The 15,546-nt window shown below is 42.7% G+C and overlaps 2 protein-coding genes across 4 annotated transcripts; both read left to right on the forward strand.

The window, feature by feature from the left end:
* LOC111891395 (uncharacterized) lies at positions 1-2,597 on the forward strand. 3 transcript variants are annotated; one of them, XM_023887438.2, is made up of 3 exons: positions 1-256; positions 1,427-2,038; positions 2,145-2,597. In XM_023887438.2, the coding sequence occupies exons 2-3, from the start codon at positions 1,485-1,487 to the stop codon at positions 2,212-2,214; spliced, it is 624 nt and encodes a 207-aa protein (XP_023743206.1). In that variant the 5' UTR covers positions 1-256; positions 1,427-1,484; the 3' UTR covers positions 2,215-2,597. The 3 variants fall into 3 exon arrangements, with proteins under 3 accessions (XP_023743206.1, XP_023743207.1, XP_023743205.1); XM_023887439.2 differs by having other exon boundaries at positions 1-203; XM_023887437.3 differs by having other exon boundaries at positions 3-229.
* Positions 2,598-4,506: 1,909 nt separating this feature from the next.
* On the forward strand, positions 4,507-5,511 carry LOC111891396 (light-harvesting complex-like protein OHP2, chloroplastic). The gene is made up of 2 exons (XM_023887440.3): positions 4,507-5,033; positions 5,273-5,511. The coding sequence occupies exons 1-2, from the start codon at positions 4,621-4,623 to the stop codon at positions 5,385-5,387; spliced, it is 528 nt and encodes a 175-aa protein (XP_023743208.1). The 5' UTR covers positions 4,507-4,620; the 3' UTR covers positions 5,388-5,511.
* The last annotated feature ends 10,035 nt before the right edge of the window (positions 5,512-15,546 follow it).

Here is a 15,546-nt window from a genome sequence, read left to right on the forward strand (position 1 = left end):
GTTACACCATTGTCAAATCTTGATCTCAATAATTAATTAAAACTTCGACACCCACAACACAAAAACGTATATTCACTATTCACCCCTTCGAATGTTTCTTCTAATCTCAGCTCTCCTCACACACCGCAGTCTTTCTTTCTTTCAAACGCTTTTCCGGTGATCGGAGGCCAACAACTATCAACTCCGGCGGGTGGCGCAGACATGTAAGCTGAAATCGTTTCTCAGATCCGTGAGTCCTATTTTTCCTCCATTACATGTATGCTTTTCGTTAATTGAAGCATTCGAGTTTTTTAGGTTTATTTTTTCACACTAAACAAATTAGGATCTTGGGTATGTGGTATTTCTTTTTCTTCCCTTTTTTTCATTTGGGATTTTATTGATTAGTAGTGACGAATCTGATTTTGTGATTAGATCGAAAATATTCTTGACCTTTTTAGGATTTAATTTCGATGTTCCACTAGAGTTTTTTCTTTCGTATGGTTTGCAATCTTCGTTCGCCATTGATTTTGTCGTTAGAATATTTTCCGGTTTTGAGATTGATTAACTAATGCTTTCTTTCGCCATTGTTGATGTTTATTGTAGGCGACCATAAAAGCATTTCAAACAGCTCAATCTAGTTGATTTCACAAGATTCAATATTTTTTAGGTCTAATTGCTTAGGGAATAACTGTTAATTTCTTCTTTTTCTTTCTCTTGTTTGCAAATGGAAACATTAATTCAATTCTGTTAATAATTACGTCAATTTCGTTGGCCATAGAGCTTGATTTCAAGTGAAATGGTGCACACTTTTTGGTATGGAACTGAGTTTTTCAATAAAATAGTCTTCTTCATGGATCCTTATAGTTTCATCCTAAGTTCAATGGTGAAGAACTACAACTATCTTCTCTTATCCTCTTCATTTATTTGATTTTCTTCTTTAGAAATTCCTATTTCTTAATGCGTTGTACTTTGAAGGTAATTATGTGATATTTAATAATCAAAATCAGATAATCAGCTGTAAAAAACATGGTACATAAGATAGTGCATAGATTCTTTATTTCTTTTTACCACTTCAAATTGCAATAATCACTTTTGATAGTATCATAACGTGGAGTATATTCCTAAATTTTGATTATTTAAAGAAGTAGTAAGTAGTAACAAATAAACTTTACTCCACCCTTCTTTTATTTACGGGCATTCGTGTCTTTTGCACATTCAAGAGATTCATAGCAAATTCCTCTCCCACGATTTTGGATGTGACAAAAAATTGCAAGACATCAGTCCCAGTCACAGTCCAAAGCCAAAATACAGTACAACCTGACCTGTTCTGTTATGTTATGTTCAGTCTTGTCTTGTCCAACCTTTTTGAATGAGACAAAAAAAAATACAACTTTTGTCCTGTTGACATGAATCTTAAATAGTACACTTTTTGTTATGTCTTATTAAGGTGTAAAAGGTTTGAAATAAAGACACAAATTTATGGTGTGCTCAAATGAGAAGAACTGATGTTATTAGCAGTAGAAGGGGGAAGGTTTTTTTCTTCCTCAGCTTCAGGGTATAGCAACGGGCTCAACCTTCTATTTTTAGGTCATAAAAAAGAGGAAAAACCCATGAAAGTTACACCGTGGACCCAATACCATTTGGTGGACCAAGAACCCGACCCAAACCCAAACCCAAACCCAAACCCTAACCAACTGGCTGCCAATAAGAACAACCGTTGTGGCTGCGGGTGCGCTTCCTTAGCCTGTTTCGGTCGCCCCGATACCACCGCTGCCCGACCTGCCCGAGAAGTAGTGAAAACCGCTTCTGATTTGGAAAAAATTGAAGAAAACTTTGGTAACTTAGATTGTGTGGAAAGCGAAGAGGGGAATAGTAATGGCATAAACGTAAATTCTCTTAAAAGTAGCTTGAAAAGACGAGGTGTGGGCGTGGGTGTGGGTGTGAGTGTTTCTGTTAGTAATGATGATGAGGTGGGGCCCGTGGAAAATGAAAGAAGGAGTGTGCATTGGACAGATGTTACGGGTGGAGAACTTTGTGCTATTCGGGAATTTGAGCCAAGGTATCATTCATTTGAGAAGTTTTAATTTTCATTTATCATTTATCGGATAGAAGATGTGGAGGCTTAAATTTTCATTTATCTAACTCATTTCCATGTGTTATTGCAGCGAACACAGTGATTCGGACGATGAATTTGAAAATAGTAGCGGGAAAACATGTGCGTGCAGGATAATGTAGTTTGAGATTTTAGGTTTGTGTGGTGTGCTCTTTTTTTCACACCAAAAGAGAGATTGATTGGCACTTTTGAAGGAGTAAGTAATGAAAAGCAATGGTCACATCATGTCAACATGCTGACATGATACAACTGTTGTAAATGACACAATGACTTTGTGTGTCTGATTGGATGTGACAGGTTTAGTCATTGTTGTCATTTACAGTGCATATGATATGGGTGTTGTATCATGTCTGCATTATGATATGGTGCTAACGAGTGAGTGAGTTCTTGCGAATGTCTGTTTATATTCCAGTTTTGTTTTTGTTTTCGTTTGTTTTGTCGTAATTAACGTGGTTTTATTTAATTTTGTGATTTGGTGTTAATTTTAGAATTTTGAGGTTTTTTATTTGCTAGTGTTTTACTAGATTACCAATATATGGTTTTAAAAACATGTGTGGCGAAAGGAGCATGTAGAGAAAGTTTGAGTATATCCAACACTATATGTAGTTGAAAATTTAAAATGATACATGGATTAAAGTATGGTCTAAAAATGATATAGTATTAAAATATCATGTAGGAGTAAGTGCCAACAAAAGCAACATACTTTATAATTATTCTTATTTTATGTGGAATACCAATATATTTTAATCACATTATCTAAACTTAAGGAAGTATATTAATTCAAGTTAAAATTATTTTAGATTATGTTATCTTTCTACACAATTTCAAACATGTTTTATACTCTAAGCAATGCACTTGATTTATAATAGCAATGTACCGACATGTCTTTACCGAGAATAGTGTCATGTATTATTGAATTACATTTGCCCTTACGGGTTGGTTTTCATGTGGGCATTTTGGGTTTTGGCGAATAACATAGTCGGGTTTGATTCCAAGTTTCCAACAACGAGGCGAGTTCATGACTTTTAGTCTCATAACCCTAGGAGGCTCCTTGCTAGTTCTTCAAATGCTAAGTGCTTGTTTTACTACTCTCAAATGATACTCTTTTGGGGTAGTTAGAAATCCATCTTTTAGGGTTTGGAATTATGTCTTATACATAATAACATTATACTTACATTTGGTTACCTATAATACCGGTACATCAACCTTTTACCAATAATAATATGTAATTAGGAATGGAAATTCAACCACACGGGTTTGGGTACACATGGATATCGACCCTAACAGGGTGGGGATCCCCAGCTTGATAGGGAATGTTGCCAGGATGAGGACTAATTTTAATACTAGTTATGGTGCGGCCTGTCCCAATTACTACTTGATTAACGTGTTCAAAGCTCTCATGGTCATAACCTAGCAATCTACAAAATCTTGACCAATTTGCTAAATCAACTTTTTTTGAACATTTTAGGTAGTGGCGAGTGAGACCTACATAGTTAATATAAAGGACGTGTTTGATAAAGAGTTTTTGATAGCTTTTAGCTTTTAAGAAAAAGCTAAAAAGCATTGTTTGAGAGCATAAGCTTTTAACTTTTAATTTAAACAAAAACCTCATATTCAAGTAGTAGCTTTTAGCTTTTAGTTTTATATAATTTCACATTTAAAAGCTTTGAGCTACCTGTACCAATCCGTTAATTTTGAAGACCATATGCAAAAGGTAAAAATGAGTTGGTGACTAGGATAAAAAAAGAACTACCTCTTCATTTACAAATAATAAATGAAGGTAATTAGCAACAAAATTGTGATAGAAGTCTCTTGATTCCAACGAATAAGCTACTGATTTCCAATGAAAAATTTTGTCATACGAAAAAAAAATCAATTCCCCTTCACTATATGATTCTGTACGGTCGCACACTCCACACCTTCTCAGGGTTTGCTCTGCACTGCTTTTGCCGAACATTTATACACAAATAAAAGTTACATCCACTAGCTATTTGTGTCAAACACGTTGATAACATAAATTAATAATAAATGTTAAAATAATTATAAATATCATTTTACCGTGGCTTAGTGAGAAAATGAAATTCAATGATGATTCGAAAGAAATGTGCATGAAGATAAAGTTTTAGGACCATCCGATCTAAATTTTTCGGATTTGGACAAAACCAAAGAGTTGATTTACGTAATTTACTTCAAATTTTTATATGATAATATGTAACTTCAGGATACAAACACATTTTATGCTATTTAATATTATAGTTTATACTAGTATGACTTACATAACAATAAATTTTATATCATTTATTAGGAATAGAATATATAAAACTTTATTAATTTCCGAAATTTACCTTACCTTTTTTTTTCTACAAAGAAAATTCTTAGATGGCTAAAACTCTTCTGATATATTTCTCCAAGACTTGGCCACGCCTGATCCACATACACTTCTCATGATTTTGATCACACCCAAATCAACTCACTATTCCATCCATCTTTCTTAATCCCACAAAAATTTGCCAAAAATTCTTGGAAAAATGTCAGTTGCTTCAATCCAATGCATCAGAATCACAAATTCTTCGTTAAATCCATCATCACCCGCTTCTTCTTCGTCTCCTTCTTCATCAATTGCTCCCGGATTCCCATTTTCAGCAAGCAAACGATCTCTAATTACCATAAGATGTTCTCAAGCTGATGGCCCTTTAAGAAGACCCTCAATTGCTACCCCACCCGTAAGACCTACTCCTCCTACGCCGACTCAGCCGAACCCACCGCCGTCTGTATCTTCACCGCCGGAGACTACGGCGGTGGGCCAGAATGTGGTGACGATGGAGTTTCAGAGACAGAAGGCGAAGGAGCTTCAGGAGTATTTTAAGCAGAAGAAACTTGAAGAAGCTAATCAAGGCCCTTTCTTTGGGTTTATCGGCAAAAATGAAATCTCCAATGGCAGGTTAATACTAAATTATCCATCTTTGTTTCTAATTTTGACTTTTGTGGTCAAATTGGTTATATTATAATCCATGCTTGACATAGATTCTTTCAAAATTAATGCAATCAAAGATATATTCGATTTCATAACCATGATTATGCTCTTCTGGGTTTTACAAATCTTGAAAATCAGTTCATGAATGTATCAAATTTGGATTTGAAAATATGTTGAATTTGACTCTTTTTGCTTATTTTGAGCAGATGGGCGATGTTCGGATTTGCAGTTGGGATGTTAACGGAGTATGCAACAGGATCAGACTTTGTTGATCAAGTGAAAATCCTGCTCTCCAATTTCGGCATTGTAGATTTGGAATGAGTCTTTTCTCTATTCCTCTGCATATTACAACTTTCATTTGGAAATTACTTTTATTTTACGTATTCTATTCATGTAACTCCTTATGTTAAAAAAAAGAAAAAAAGAAATATAGTTGGTTTTGTAACCTTGTTGTTGGCATTCTATATTGTCCACCCTTTGGGCAACTCTAAAGAAGAAGACTAGGATGATGAACAAAAAACATTTAAAGAACCACAAGAAATGAAGAAACATTTGAAAATTGGCATGAGGTATGTGAATTGTGATCCCTATGGCTCTTAGAAATTACACTTACACAAATTATGTCGGAACCCAGTTCATGTTTTTTGTGGTCAATGATTTTGTAAGGATATCAGCGGGCTGTGCATTAGTTGAAATATTAGATAATGAAATGAGGTCATCTTGAAGTTTTTCACGAACAAAATGACAATCAATGTCGATATGTTTGGTGCATTCATGAAAAACAGGATTTTTAGCAATATGTATAGCATCCATATTGTTACACTTTAATGGTATATGAGTGATTTCTAAGACATTGAATTCTGCAAGCAACCTACTCAACCATGCAAGTTTAGAACATATTTTGCGTATAGATCTATATTCAGCTTCTTATGATGACAATGAAATAGTTGCTTGCTTTTTCGACGTCCATGAGATAGGACTACCTTGGGTGTCTTAGCCTACAACCTATCTGAACCGCTCTACGGGCCACCAGCCTGACTGGACCGCTTCGCAAGGCATACAACATATTTGGTCGTCCCCGGGTGTCTTAGCCTACAACACAAAGCAGGATCACCTCAACCCAAACCAGCATGTCGACATATGCAACAAACAAACATGAACACAAAGCCGACAAATACAGATAATAATACAGATCTAACAGATCATAACATCATATAACATACAATAACTAGGATATCAATCCAATGGGCCGGCCTTGGTGCCTTCGACCCGTAAGTATAGTGAGGAAAACTCACCTCATAGTCTGACGAAAATCTGATCAATACTTTGCTCCCGAATATTGGCTCAACCCAATTCCTAATTGTCAAAACATTTCCATTCTAAATTAATAACATTTTCCCACAAATACCCTTGGTCAAGACTGGTTAAAGTCAACAAGTCAACCGAGTCAACACAGCCGAGTTGACTCAGGCTTCTTATGCGGGGCGTACTACGGAGGTATGCGGGGAGTACAAGCATGTACGAGGCATCGAGGCCAGATCTGTGTATGCGTAGCGTACCCTGCGGTATGCCCAACGTACGTAACAACCCTCCTCTTAGCCTATTAAGCATGTATTTCTTCGACTTAACACGTCCAATTGCAGATCCAAGGCTAAAATACTATCATGACTCATAAAGTTTCCAACTTTATGACTTTGCATGGCCAGTAAATGCTTAAAACACAAAATCTCATCATCTTAATGCATTAAGACTTTTTATAGCATGCTTGGAGTGAAACTAACCATCAAGACTACATTTTTATGACTTAAGACCCCCCCATAAGGTCTAAAAGGACGACTTATTGATCAAGAACATGCCATACTAAAAAATCACCATATTTGGGACCAAAAAGTGCTCTAAAGGAAGAAATGACAAGATCTACAAGATAGAGTGATAAAGTTGTGAACTTTTTACCTCCTGGAGGTTGCTAGCAAGTGTGGAATCCTATATCTAAGTTGTTTCCAAGCTTCAAGGTTCTTGCACCAACATCTCATTCTTCAATAACACCAAAAAGGCACAGAAATGAGCTCAAAACACTCTTTCTCACTTAAGGTTTGCTAGAGGGTCGAAATCTCAGATGGGGGCTGATGAGAGACTGATAAATGTGGCTATAATGGTGTTTATATATATGCACCAAACCCTAAAATTTAGGGTTTGAACTTCCTCCACGTAGCCTCGTGCCTAGTTCCTCATGGAACTTCTGCCAAAATCGGGAAGTGAACGAACATCTCGATCTGATACAACAGAGACTGGAACCCCATGACGGGCAACAATCTCCAGAATATACACATTGGCCAACTTTTCGACTGAAGAGCTCTCCCGGATGGCCAAAAAGTGGGTACTCTTGGTCAATCGATCCACGATGACCCATATAGCATCAAAACCCTTGACAGTCTTCGAAAACTTGGTGACAAAATCCATGGTGATGTATTCTCACTTCTATATGAGAACCTCCAAAGGCTGCAGCTTGCCATTTGGCCTCTGATGCTTGGCCTTGACCATCCTACATATCAAGCACCTCTCAACGTACTAGGCTATCTCCTTCTTCATACACGGCCACCAATAACTAAATCTCAAATCCCGATACATCTTGGTGACTCCTGGGTGTATAGAAAAGTAAGACTTATGAGCCCCCTTCATGTAACATCCCAAAATTCAAGACTAAAATTTTCTTTTAATAAAACATTACTTAAAGCAAAATCATCAATCCAAATATAATCAGAGTATTAATTTCCAAAACACATGTTCATTATCAGAGTAAAACATTCCCAGGCTGTCTAATCTATGGTGTGTGCCATGCGATCACCCCGAGCTCTTCCCTCCGCTACCGGAAGTACCTGAAAACAAAACAGAAAATCGTAAGCACGAAGCTTAGTGAGTTCCCCACCCTACCACATACCATGCATAACCACATACTGCACATATTGGGCCACACCCGCTATCCTGGGCCTCGCCCCCTACCTCGGGCCTCGCCCGCTACAACGGCCCCGCCGCTCCAGGCCCCGCCTGGCTTCGAGCCCCGCTCGGATACATATCTGTTTCACTTAGGCCTCGCCTGTCATAGGGCCTCTCCCACTAACATATAATAGCACATAAACATATCACATCACATCACATAAGATAAACACATACTAACGGATCTTGTCCTAAGGCCTCGCCTATCTCTGGGCCCCGCCCTTGTCCTGCTACTGATGAGTCATGGAACCCCCTCCATACTCCTGCTGATAGTGAGGTACGGGCCCAGCCCACCCTCACTCCTTCCCTAACTTGGGCCTCGCCCCTGATCTGCTGCTACTGAGATGTGGAACACCATCCACACTCTGCTATTGGTGACATACAGGACCTCGCCCACACTCACCTCCCCAGGCACATACAAGTATCACACAGACAACAAGTATAAACTATCACATAAACCATTCCTTGGGCACCCGCCCTCTATCATTGGACCTCGTCCCGAATATCATACTAGCATACTGTGCCTAGGGCTAACCCCCGGGTCTTCTACTCATAACTACATGGGCCGGCATTGTGGCCGTAGACCCATTCATACAAAGGGAAACTCACATGCACTGGCTCAACTGGCTGATGAACCCACTAGCTGCTGCCCGACAACTCTCTGAACTCCTGATCCACTCGCTCCTCGAGCTACCAATATCAATGCAACACTGAGTCTAACTGACTCCCGAAAGACAACCAAGTCAACTCTGGTCAAAGTCAACCTTCCAGGTCAACCCTACTCGCCGAGTCACCCTATTGACTCGCCGAGGTCATATGTTCAGAGTCCTTCTATTTGCGACTCGACTCGCCGAGTCAGTCCATGACTCGCCGAGTCTACCGATTTCCGAGTCCTGACCTGTCCAACTCACCGAGTCTCCATTCGACTCACTGATTCGAGTCTCAACTCGAAGGGTTTGGGGTTTCGCGACTTGACTCGCCGAGTCTGCGAAAAGACTCGCCGAGTCCAAAACAATCTTCAACAGACTTGCCGAGTTGTTCTTCCAACTCGTCGAGTTCATGCCCAACTTCATCTGACTCGACGAGTTGTTCATCCCACTCGTCGAGTTCCTCCAAATCTTCATGCTACTCGCCGAGTCCACTCAAAGGACTCGCCGAGTCCATTCAGATCTCCATTCATGCAGAGGACTTTTGAGTCATGCATGGACTCCAAACTGTAGATCTACCCTTCCCAAGCCTATTCCTCATGTAAAGTTGCAAACTTTACGTGTAGAGGAGATCTAGCCAAAATACAACATAAACTAGGGTTTCAGGCAAAGAGGCTCCATAATCAACTCAAGGGCAGATACTTTATGCTTCTCAAGACCATAATATGCTTAGATCCGAAGTAGCAACTTCAGATCTGGCTTCTAACTCAAAAGGGGTAGCTAATCATGGCTAAAAGCCCCCAAAACTCACAACCATACTATATCTAAAGGAGGGAAACGAATTAATACCTTCAATAACTCAGAAAGTTTCCCCAAATCTTCAGATCTAAGGCCAATCCTTGAAGCTTCAATGATTCCCCTTCTTCTTCTTCCTTCAAATCACTCAAAGATGGATTGGAAGCTTGAATGGGCAACAATGGGGCTTAGGGTTCGATGTTCTGGGTGAAAGAGGCAGTAAAGGAACCCTAGGGGAGAGAATGAGACGTTTAAATAGGCTCCAAGTCCCGAATTTAGGGTTTTCCTCGCACAGACCAGACTCGCCGAGTCCCCTTGGCCGGCTCGCCGAGTCGGTCACTTACTCCTCGACCCGGATCCCGCTCGGACTTGCCGAGTCTTCCCTTAAAGTTTGGGTTTTCTTTCCTTTCTTGACCTTCAAAACTTTGGGTGTTACAACTCTCCTCCACTTAAACTAAACTTCTTCCTCGAAGTTTTCTATGGCCCACCGCCTGCGATCTACCTCCAATATCCCACCAATTATTCCAACACCAGCTGCCTACCTTCGCTGGCTTTCCGCTCGGTCATTCCGACTAACACTAATCCTTGCGGATAATAGAATCGGGTCACCCTGACCCTGAACATCCTGGAAACACAACTTACTCACCGACAATCCTTCTGGTACTCACCGAGTACTGCACTGAACCTATAGGGGTTCACCCCTTCTTTCCTTGCGCAAATTCCTTGCCTTCCCAAGGCAAAGCTCCATAACCAACTATTTCCTCTGTCACTGTAAAGGTCCTATCCTTCACCAACTCCATCACCCATGCTATTTCCAGTACGGGTCATCACCGCCAGTAACCACTGACACTCCTCTCTGTCAAAACTTGGTGCCGAGCACCCCCGATTCAACTAACTGAATTCCACCATACACTGCTTACCCGCTGTACTACTGACTGAAAATTATGCTATTCCTTGTCTGCCTTCCGGATGAACTGAGACCACCCTGGTCCCTACCACCCTATCAATGTCTGGATTACCGGCTCCCACCGGTAGCTAGTCCCAACACCACCACTAGTCGCTTCCAGTGACTTCCGAAGAAACTTCGACCACCTATAATTGCTCAATCTATTCTGCCATTCAGGCACTACAAACCTGGGATTCCCGATCCCCTAACTTGACACTAAGGCCCCTACCAGGTCCCACCTGTGCTGCTAAAACTCAAGGGCCTCGCCCACGGGTCCCACCCGCCTCTATCCTTTTAGTCCCACTAGTCTAATCACTCTCGCTCGGGTCTCGCCCACGGGTCTCACCCAACTATATCCTGGAGCGGTCTCTCCCAAGGTCTCACCTCTCTAGGGCTATACAGACAAACTCCCTATCATTCTCATCCACTACCCATTTCTGATCCCTATCTGATCACTAGGAGATAAGGGCCTCGCCCCAATTCCGCTAACGAAGCTACTAAGGAATGCTACGGCTTACCCATAGTATTACATCACCATCCATTGCTGACTGCTAGTGAATGCTATGGCTGCCCCGTAGTCTTACAACACTTCCACCACTAACTGCTAGTGAATGATACGGCTGCCCCGTAGTCTTACATCACTTTCTACCACTGACTGCTAGTGAATGCTACGGTTGCCCCGTAGTCTTACATCACTTCATACCACTAACTGCTAATACGAAGGCACCCATGTGCCATTAGCTCTTAAGATCCTCATTCCGACTCCCTCGAGTCCTACAGGCGATCCACAACCTGAATTCCCAACCACATACTAACCATTACCATCACACGCACTAGCTGATGGGGAGTTTCTCAAACTCCCAACCCTGAAATCCTTAATCCATCAAACGTTGAACCACTTCTTTTCCTTCTCGGAGGTCGCACACTCATTATGGGTCTGCGTGCTCCTACCTTTTCACACTCGGAGGATTCTCCCCCACTTCGATCCTGCTTACCCCTTGTTGCTCAATACTAAAAAAGAAATCCCAATCCTTGCTACCATTTCGTAATCAATCTGTTGAGGAACCCAAGCTTACCATAGCTAGGGATCTAACCAATCCATCTCTAACACTATACAACTCCGATCTAGCGAGACATACCAAGTCCCTCCCAAGCATGCTACAGTTACTACATCCTATGTAACCTTCTCCAATAGGGAACAGCCCCTAACTACCATTCGAATATCCAAGGTATGCAGATGGCATATAACTCGATCACAATCAACCGCTCAAAAAAAATAAAATACTCATACCGATAATGATACAGAACCATAACAATATAATCATGCACAAATAAAAGAACTAAAAATGGAAATCGCATACCTGCAACGTCCGGTGCTGATCGCGCCTCCAAGGTAGTCATCTGAAGAGCTCTGCCTCCTGCCGCAGGCGCCTCTGCACGGCCCTGACGGCCGTTTGCGATCCTCAAAGTTGCAGGGGCAGGTGCCATCACCCGTCCTGCTGAAAACAAATTAGGGAACTGGGTCTTCTTGTGGCCCCGCTGGTTGCAGTGAAAACATAACAGGTCTGATCCCTGTGAGGTGGTAACAGTACAATCCCTGCTGAAATGACCAGTTCGACCGCACTTGAAACAGCCAGACTCACCACCGCTACCACTCCTGCACGCGCCCCCGTGCGCCCTGCGACACTTCCCGCACCGACTGCGGTCCTAATAATCCCTCGACCTCGAATCCGATCCCTTGGGCCTTTTGCTCGAACCTGTAGCTACCTAAACCTCATCCGGCTTCCTCTTCCGGATCTGCTCCAAATCAATTTCCCTCTCTCTAGCCCGAGAAATCATATCTTCCAGTGTCTTACAGCTGGATCTGCTCACGAACTCCCTGATGTCATCCCTCAACATCTCATGGTATCGGGCCTTCTTCATCTCCTCATCCGCGACATACTGCGGTACAAGGAGAGCCCTCTCCCTAAACTTGGCGGTGATCTCCGCCACAGTCTTAGTGGTCTACGTCAAATCCTGAAACTCCTGTGCCAACTGCTGCACCTCAATAATCGGCGAAAACTCTGCCCTGAACCTGGCCGAGAAATCGCTCCAAGTCATCGCGTCCAACGCGACATCATCCCCCAAAGCATGACCAATCTCCTCCCACCAATCCCTCGCTCTGTCCTTCAGAAGACAGGAAGCGAGTCTGACCTTGTTCCCCTTAGGACACCGGCTCGTACGGAATGCGTTGGCAACATCAGCCAACCATCTGCTGCTAGCGATGGGGTCCCTAGCCCCATGATAATCTGGTGCCCCGCAAGCCCTGGACTCTCGAAATGTCAAGGTACGTGCTCCCATCAATGCCATCATCTCAGTACGGAAGGCTCCCAACCTCTCATCCAAAATCTCCAATATACCCTCCTTGATCGTGCCAAAGATCACAGGAGTCTGATCTAGAATACTGCGCGTAACCTCGGCGGATATCAACTCCCTCATTCGCTCCTCGAGCTGCTCGGCCCCTGAACCCGAGCCTGATCCCTCTCCGGTGCCTGATCCGCCCGCTAGTCTCTCTCTCAACGTCACCATGCTGAAAACATAATACATCCACTATCAGAATACTCATCACTGCTGCGAGACCAAACACACTCCCTACCAGGTTCCCGGTCTTGTCTCGGCCTTTCCCGAATCTAGTACGGACCCTCTGCTTTCAGTAGTACGGGCCTATACTACCTTCCACATCTATCTGTACTCTCCTCAGGAATTGCTTCTACTCCACTAGGTCCCTTATCCACTACTACTGCTCCCAGCACTTTCTCATCCTAGGCGTACCCTAGGGAAACCTCTGACTCAACTCAACCAGTCCTCAGCTGCTGAAGGTCTCCTTGTGATGCCAATTAGCCATTACCTGGATATCGTCACATGTGACGAGGCTCAGATAATACTTTAAGTAAAAGACTCGTTCCTACAACGGTTGGACTCAAACAAGAGCTGCGCAATAGGACCAAATCCAACACTCTGAGATTATTCAACCCTGATCACATGTGACATGACGTATTCACCTAATGGCTAACTCCCATCACTCACAATCCCACAATGCACAAAGCAAGCATCATTCAGACAAGGGAAAATCTTACCACAACATACTCAAGCAATCATATCCACATAGCAAGAAACTGAACTAGCATGCAACACAAACTCATAGACCCACACAAACTCATAAACTCAGGCATAACCTAAACATGCTATCCTACTACTGTCTAATAAGCACTATCATGCAGCTTAAAACACATATAATAGGCACATAAGGCATCATCCCTAGATCCTTAGTCCTAATCTAGCATTCTGTTCTATCAACTGATAATAATAACTTAATCTTGTATGGGTATTTTGGGGTACTTACTTGAGCTCGGTTGATTGCATGCACCATACCCCTTTTTCTCTTTTCAAAGTTCTTTTATTTCCGAATTCTTTTGCTTTTCTAAAACTGTTTTTCGTTCTCAAAATTCTTTTTACAAAACTGTCTTTTCATTTTTTAAAAACTTTTTATCCGACCCTTTAGTTTGAGTTCAGGCACACCCGAGAGTATGCCCGAATCCCTCAAACCAAGGCTTTGATACCAACTTGTAACATCCCAAAATTCAAGACTAAAATTTTCTTTTAATAAAACATTACTTAAAGCAAAATCATCAATCCAAATATAATCAGAGTATTAATTTCCAAAACACATGTTCATTATCAGAGTAAAACATTCCCAGGCTGTCTAATCTATGGTGTATGCCATGCGATCACCCCGAGCTCTTCCCTCCGCTACCGGAAGTACCAGAAACCAAAACTGAAAACCGTAAGCACGAAGCTTAGTGAGTTCCCCACCCTACCACATACCATGCATAACCACATACTGCACATATTGGGCCACACCCGCTATCCTGGGCCTCGCCCCCTACCTCGGGCCTCGCCCGCTACAACGGCCCCGCCGCTCCAGGCCCCGCCTGGCTTCGAGCCCCGCTCGGATACATATCTGTTTCACTTAGGCCTCGCCTGTCATAGGGCCTCTCCCACTAACATATAATAGCACATAAACATATCACATCACATCACATAAGATAAACACATACTAACGGATCTTGTCCTAAGGCCTCGCCTATCTCTGGGCCCCGCCCTTGTCCTGCTACTGATGAGTCATGGAACCCCCTCCATACTCCTGCTGATAGTGAGGTACGGGCCCAGCCCACCCTCACTCCTTCCCTAACTTGGGCCTTGCCCCTGATCTGCTGCTACTGAGATGTGGAACACCATCCACACTCTACTATTGGTGACATACAGGACCTCGCCCACACTCACTTCCCCAGGCACATACAAGTATCACACAGACAACAAGTATAAACTATCACATAAACCATTCCTTGGGCACCCGCCCTCTATCATTGGACCTCGTCCCGAATATCATACTAGCATACTGTGCCTAGGGCTAACCCCCGGGTCTTCTACTCATAACTACATGGGCCGGCATTGTGGCCGTAGACCCATTCATACAAAGGGAAACTCACATGCACTGGCTCAACTGGCTGATGAACCCACTAGCTGCTGCCCGACAACTCTCTGAACTCCTGATCCACTCGCTCCTCGAGCTACCAATATCAATGCAACACTGAGTCTAACTGACTCCCGAAAGACAACCAAGTCAACTCTGGTCAAAGTCAACCTTCCAGGTCAACCCTACTCGCCGAGTCACCCTATTGACTCGCCGAGGTCATATGTTCAGAGTCCTTCTATTTGCGACTCGACTCGCCGAGTCAGTCCATGACTCGCCGAGTCTACCGATTTCCGAGTCCTGACCTGTCCAACTCACCGAGTCTCCATTCGACTCACTGATTCGAGTCTCAACTCGAAGGGTTTGGGGTTTCGCGACCTGACTCGCTGAGTCCGCGAACAGACTCGTTGAGTCTAAAACAATCTTCAACAAACTCGCTGAGTTGTTCTTCCAACTCGCCGAGTTCATGCCCAACTTCATCTGACTCGACGAGTTGTTCATCCCACTCGTCGAGTTCCTCCAAATCTTCATGCTACTCGCCAAGTCCACTCAAAGGACTCGCCGAGTCCATTCAGATCTCCATAC

The sequence above is a fragment of the Lactuca sativa genome, chromosome 6, assembly GCF_002870075.4.
Source record: "Lactuca sativa cultivar Salinas chromosome 6, Lsat_Salinas_v11, whole genome shotgun sequence".
Classification (NCBI taxonomy): Eukaryota; Viridiplantae; Streptophyta; class Magnoliopsida; order Asterales; family Asteraceae; genus Lactuca; species Lactuca sativa.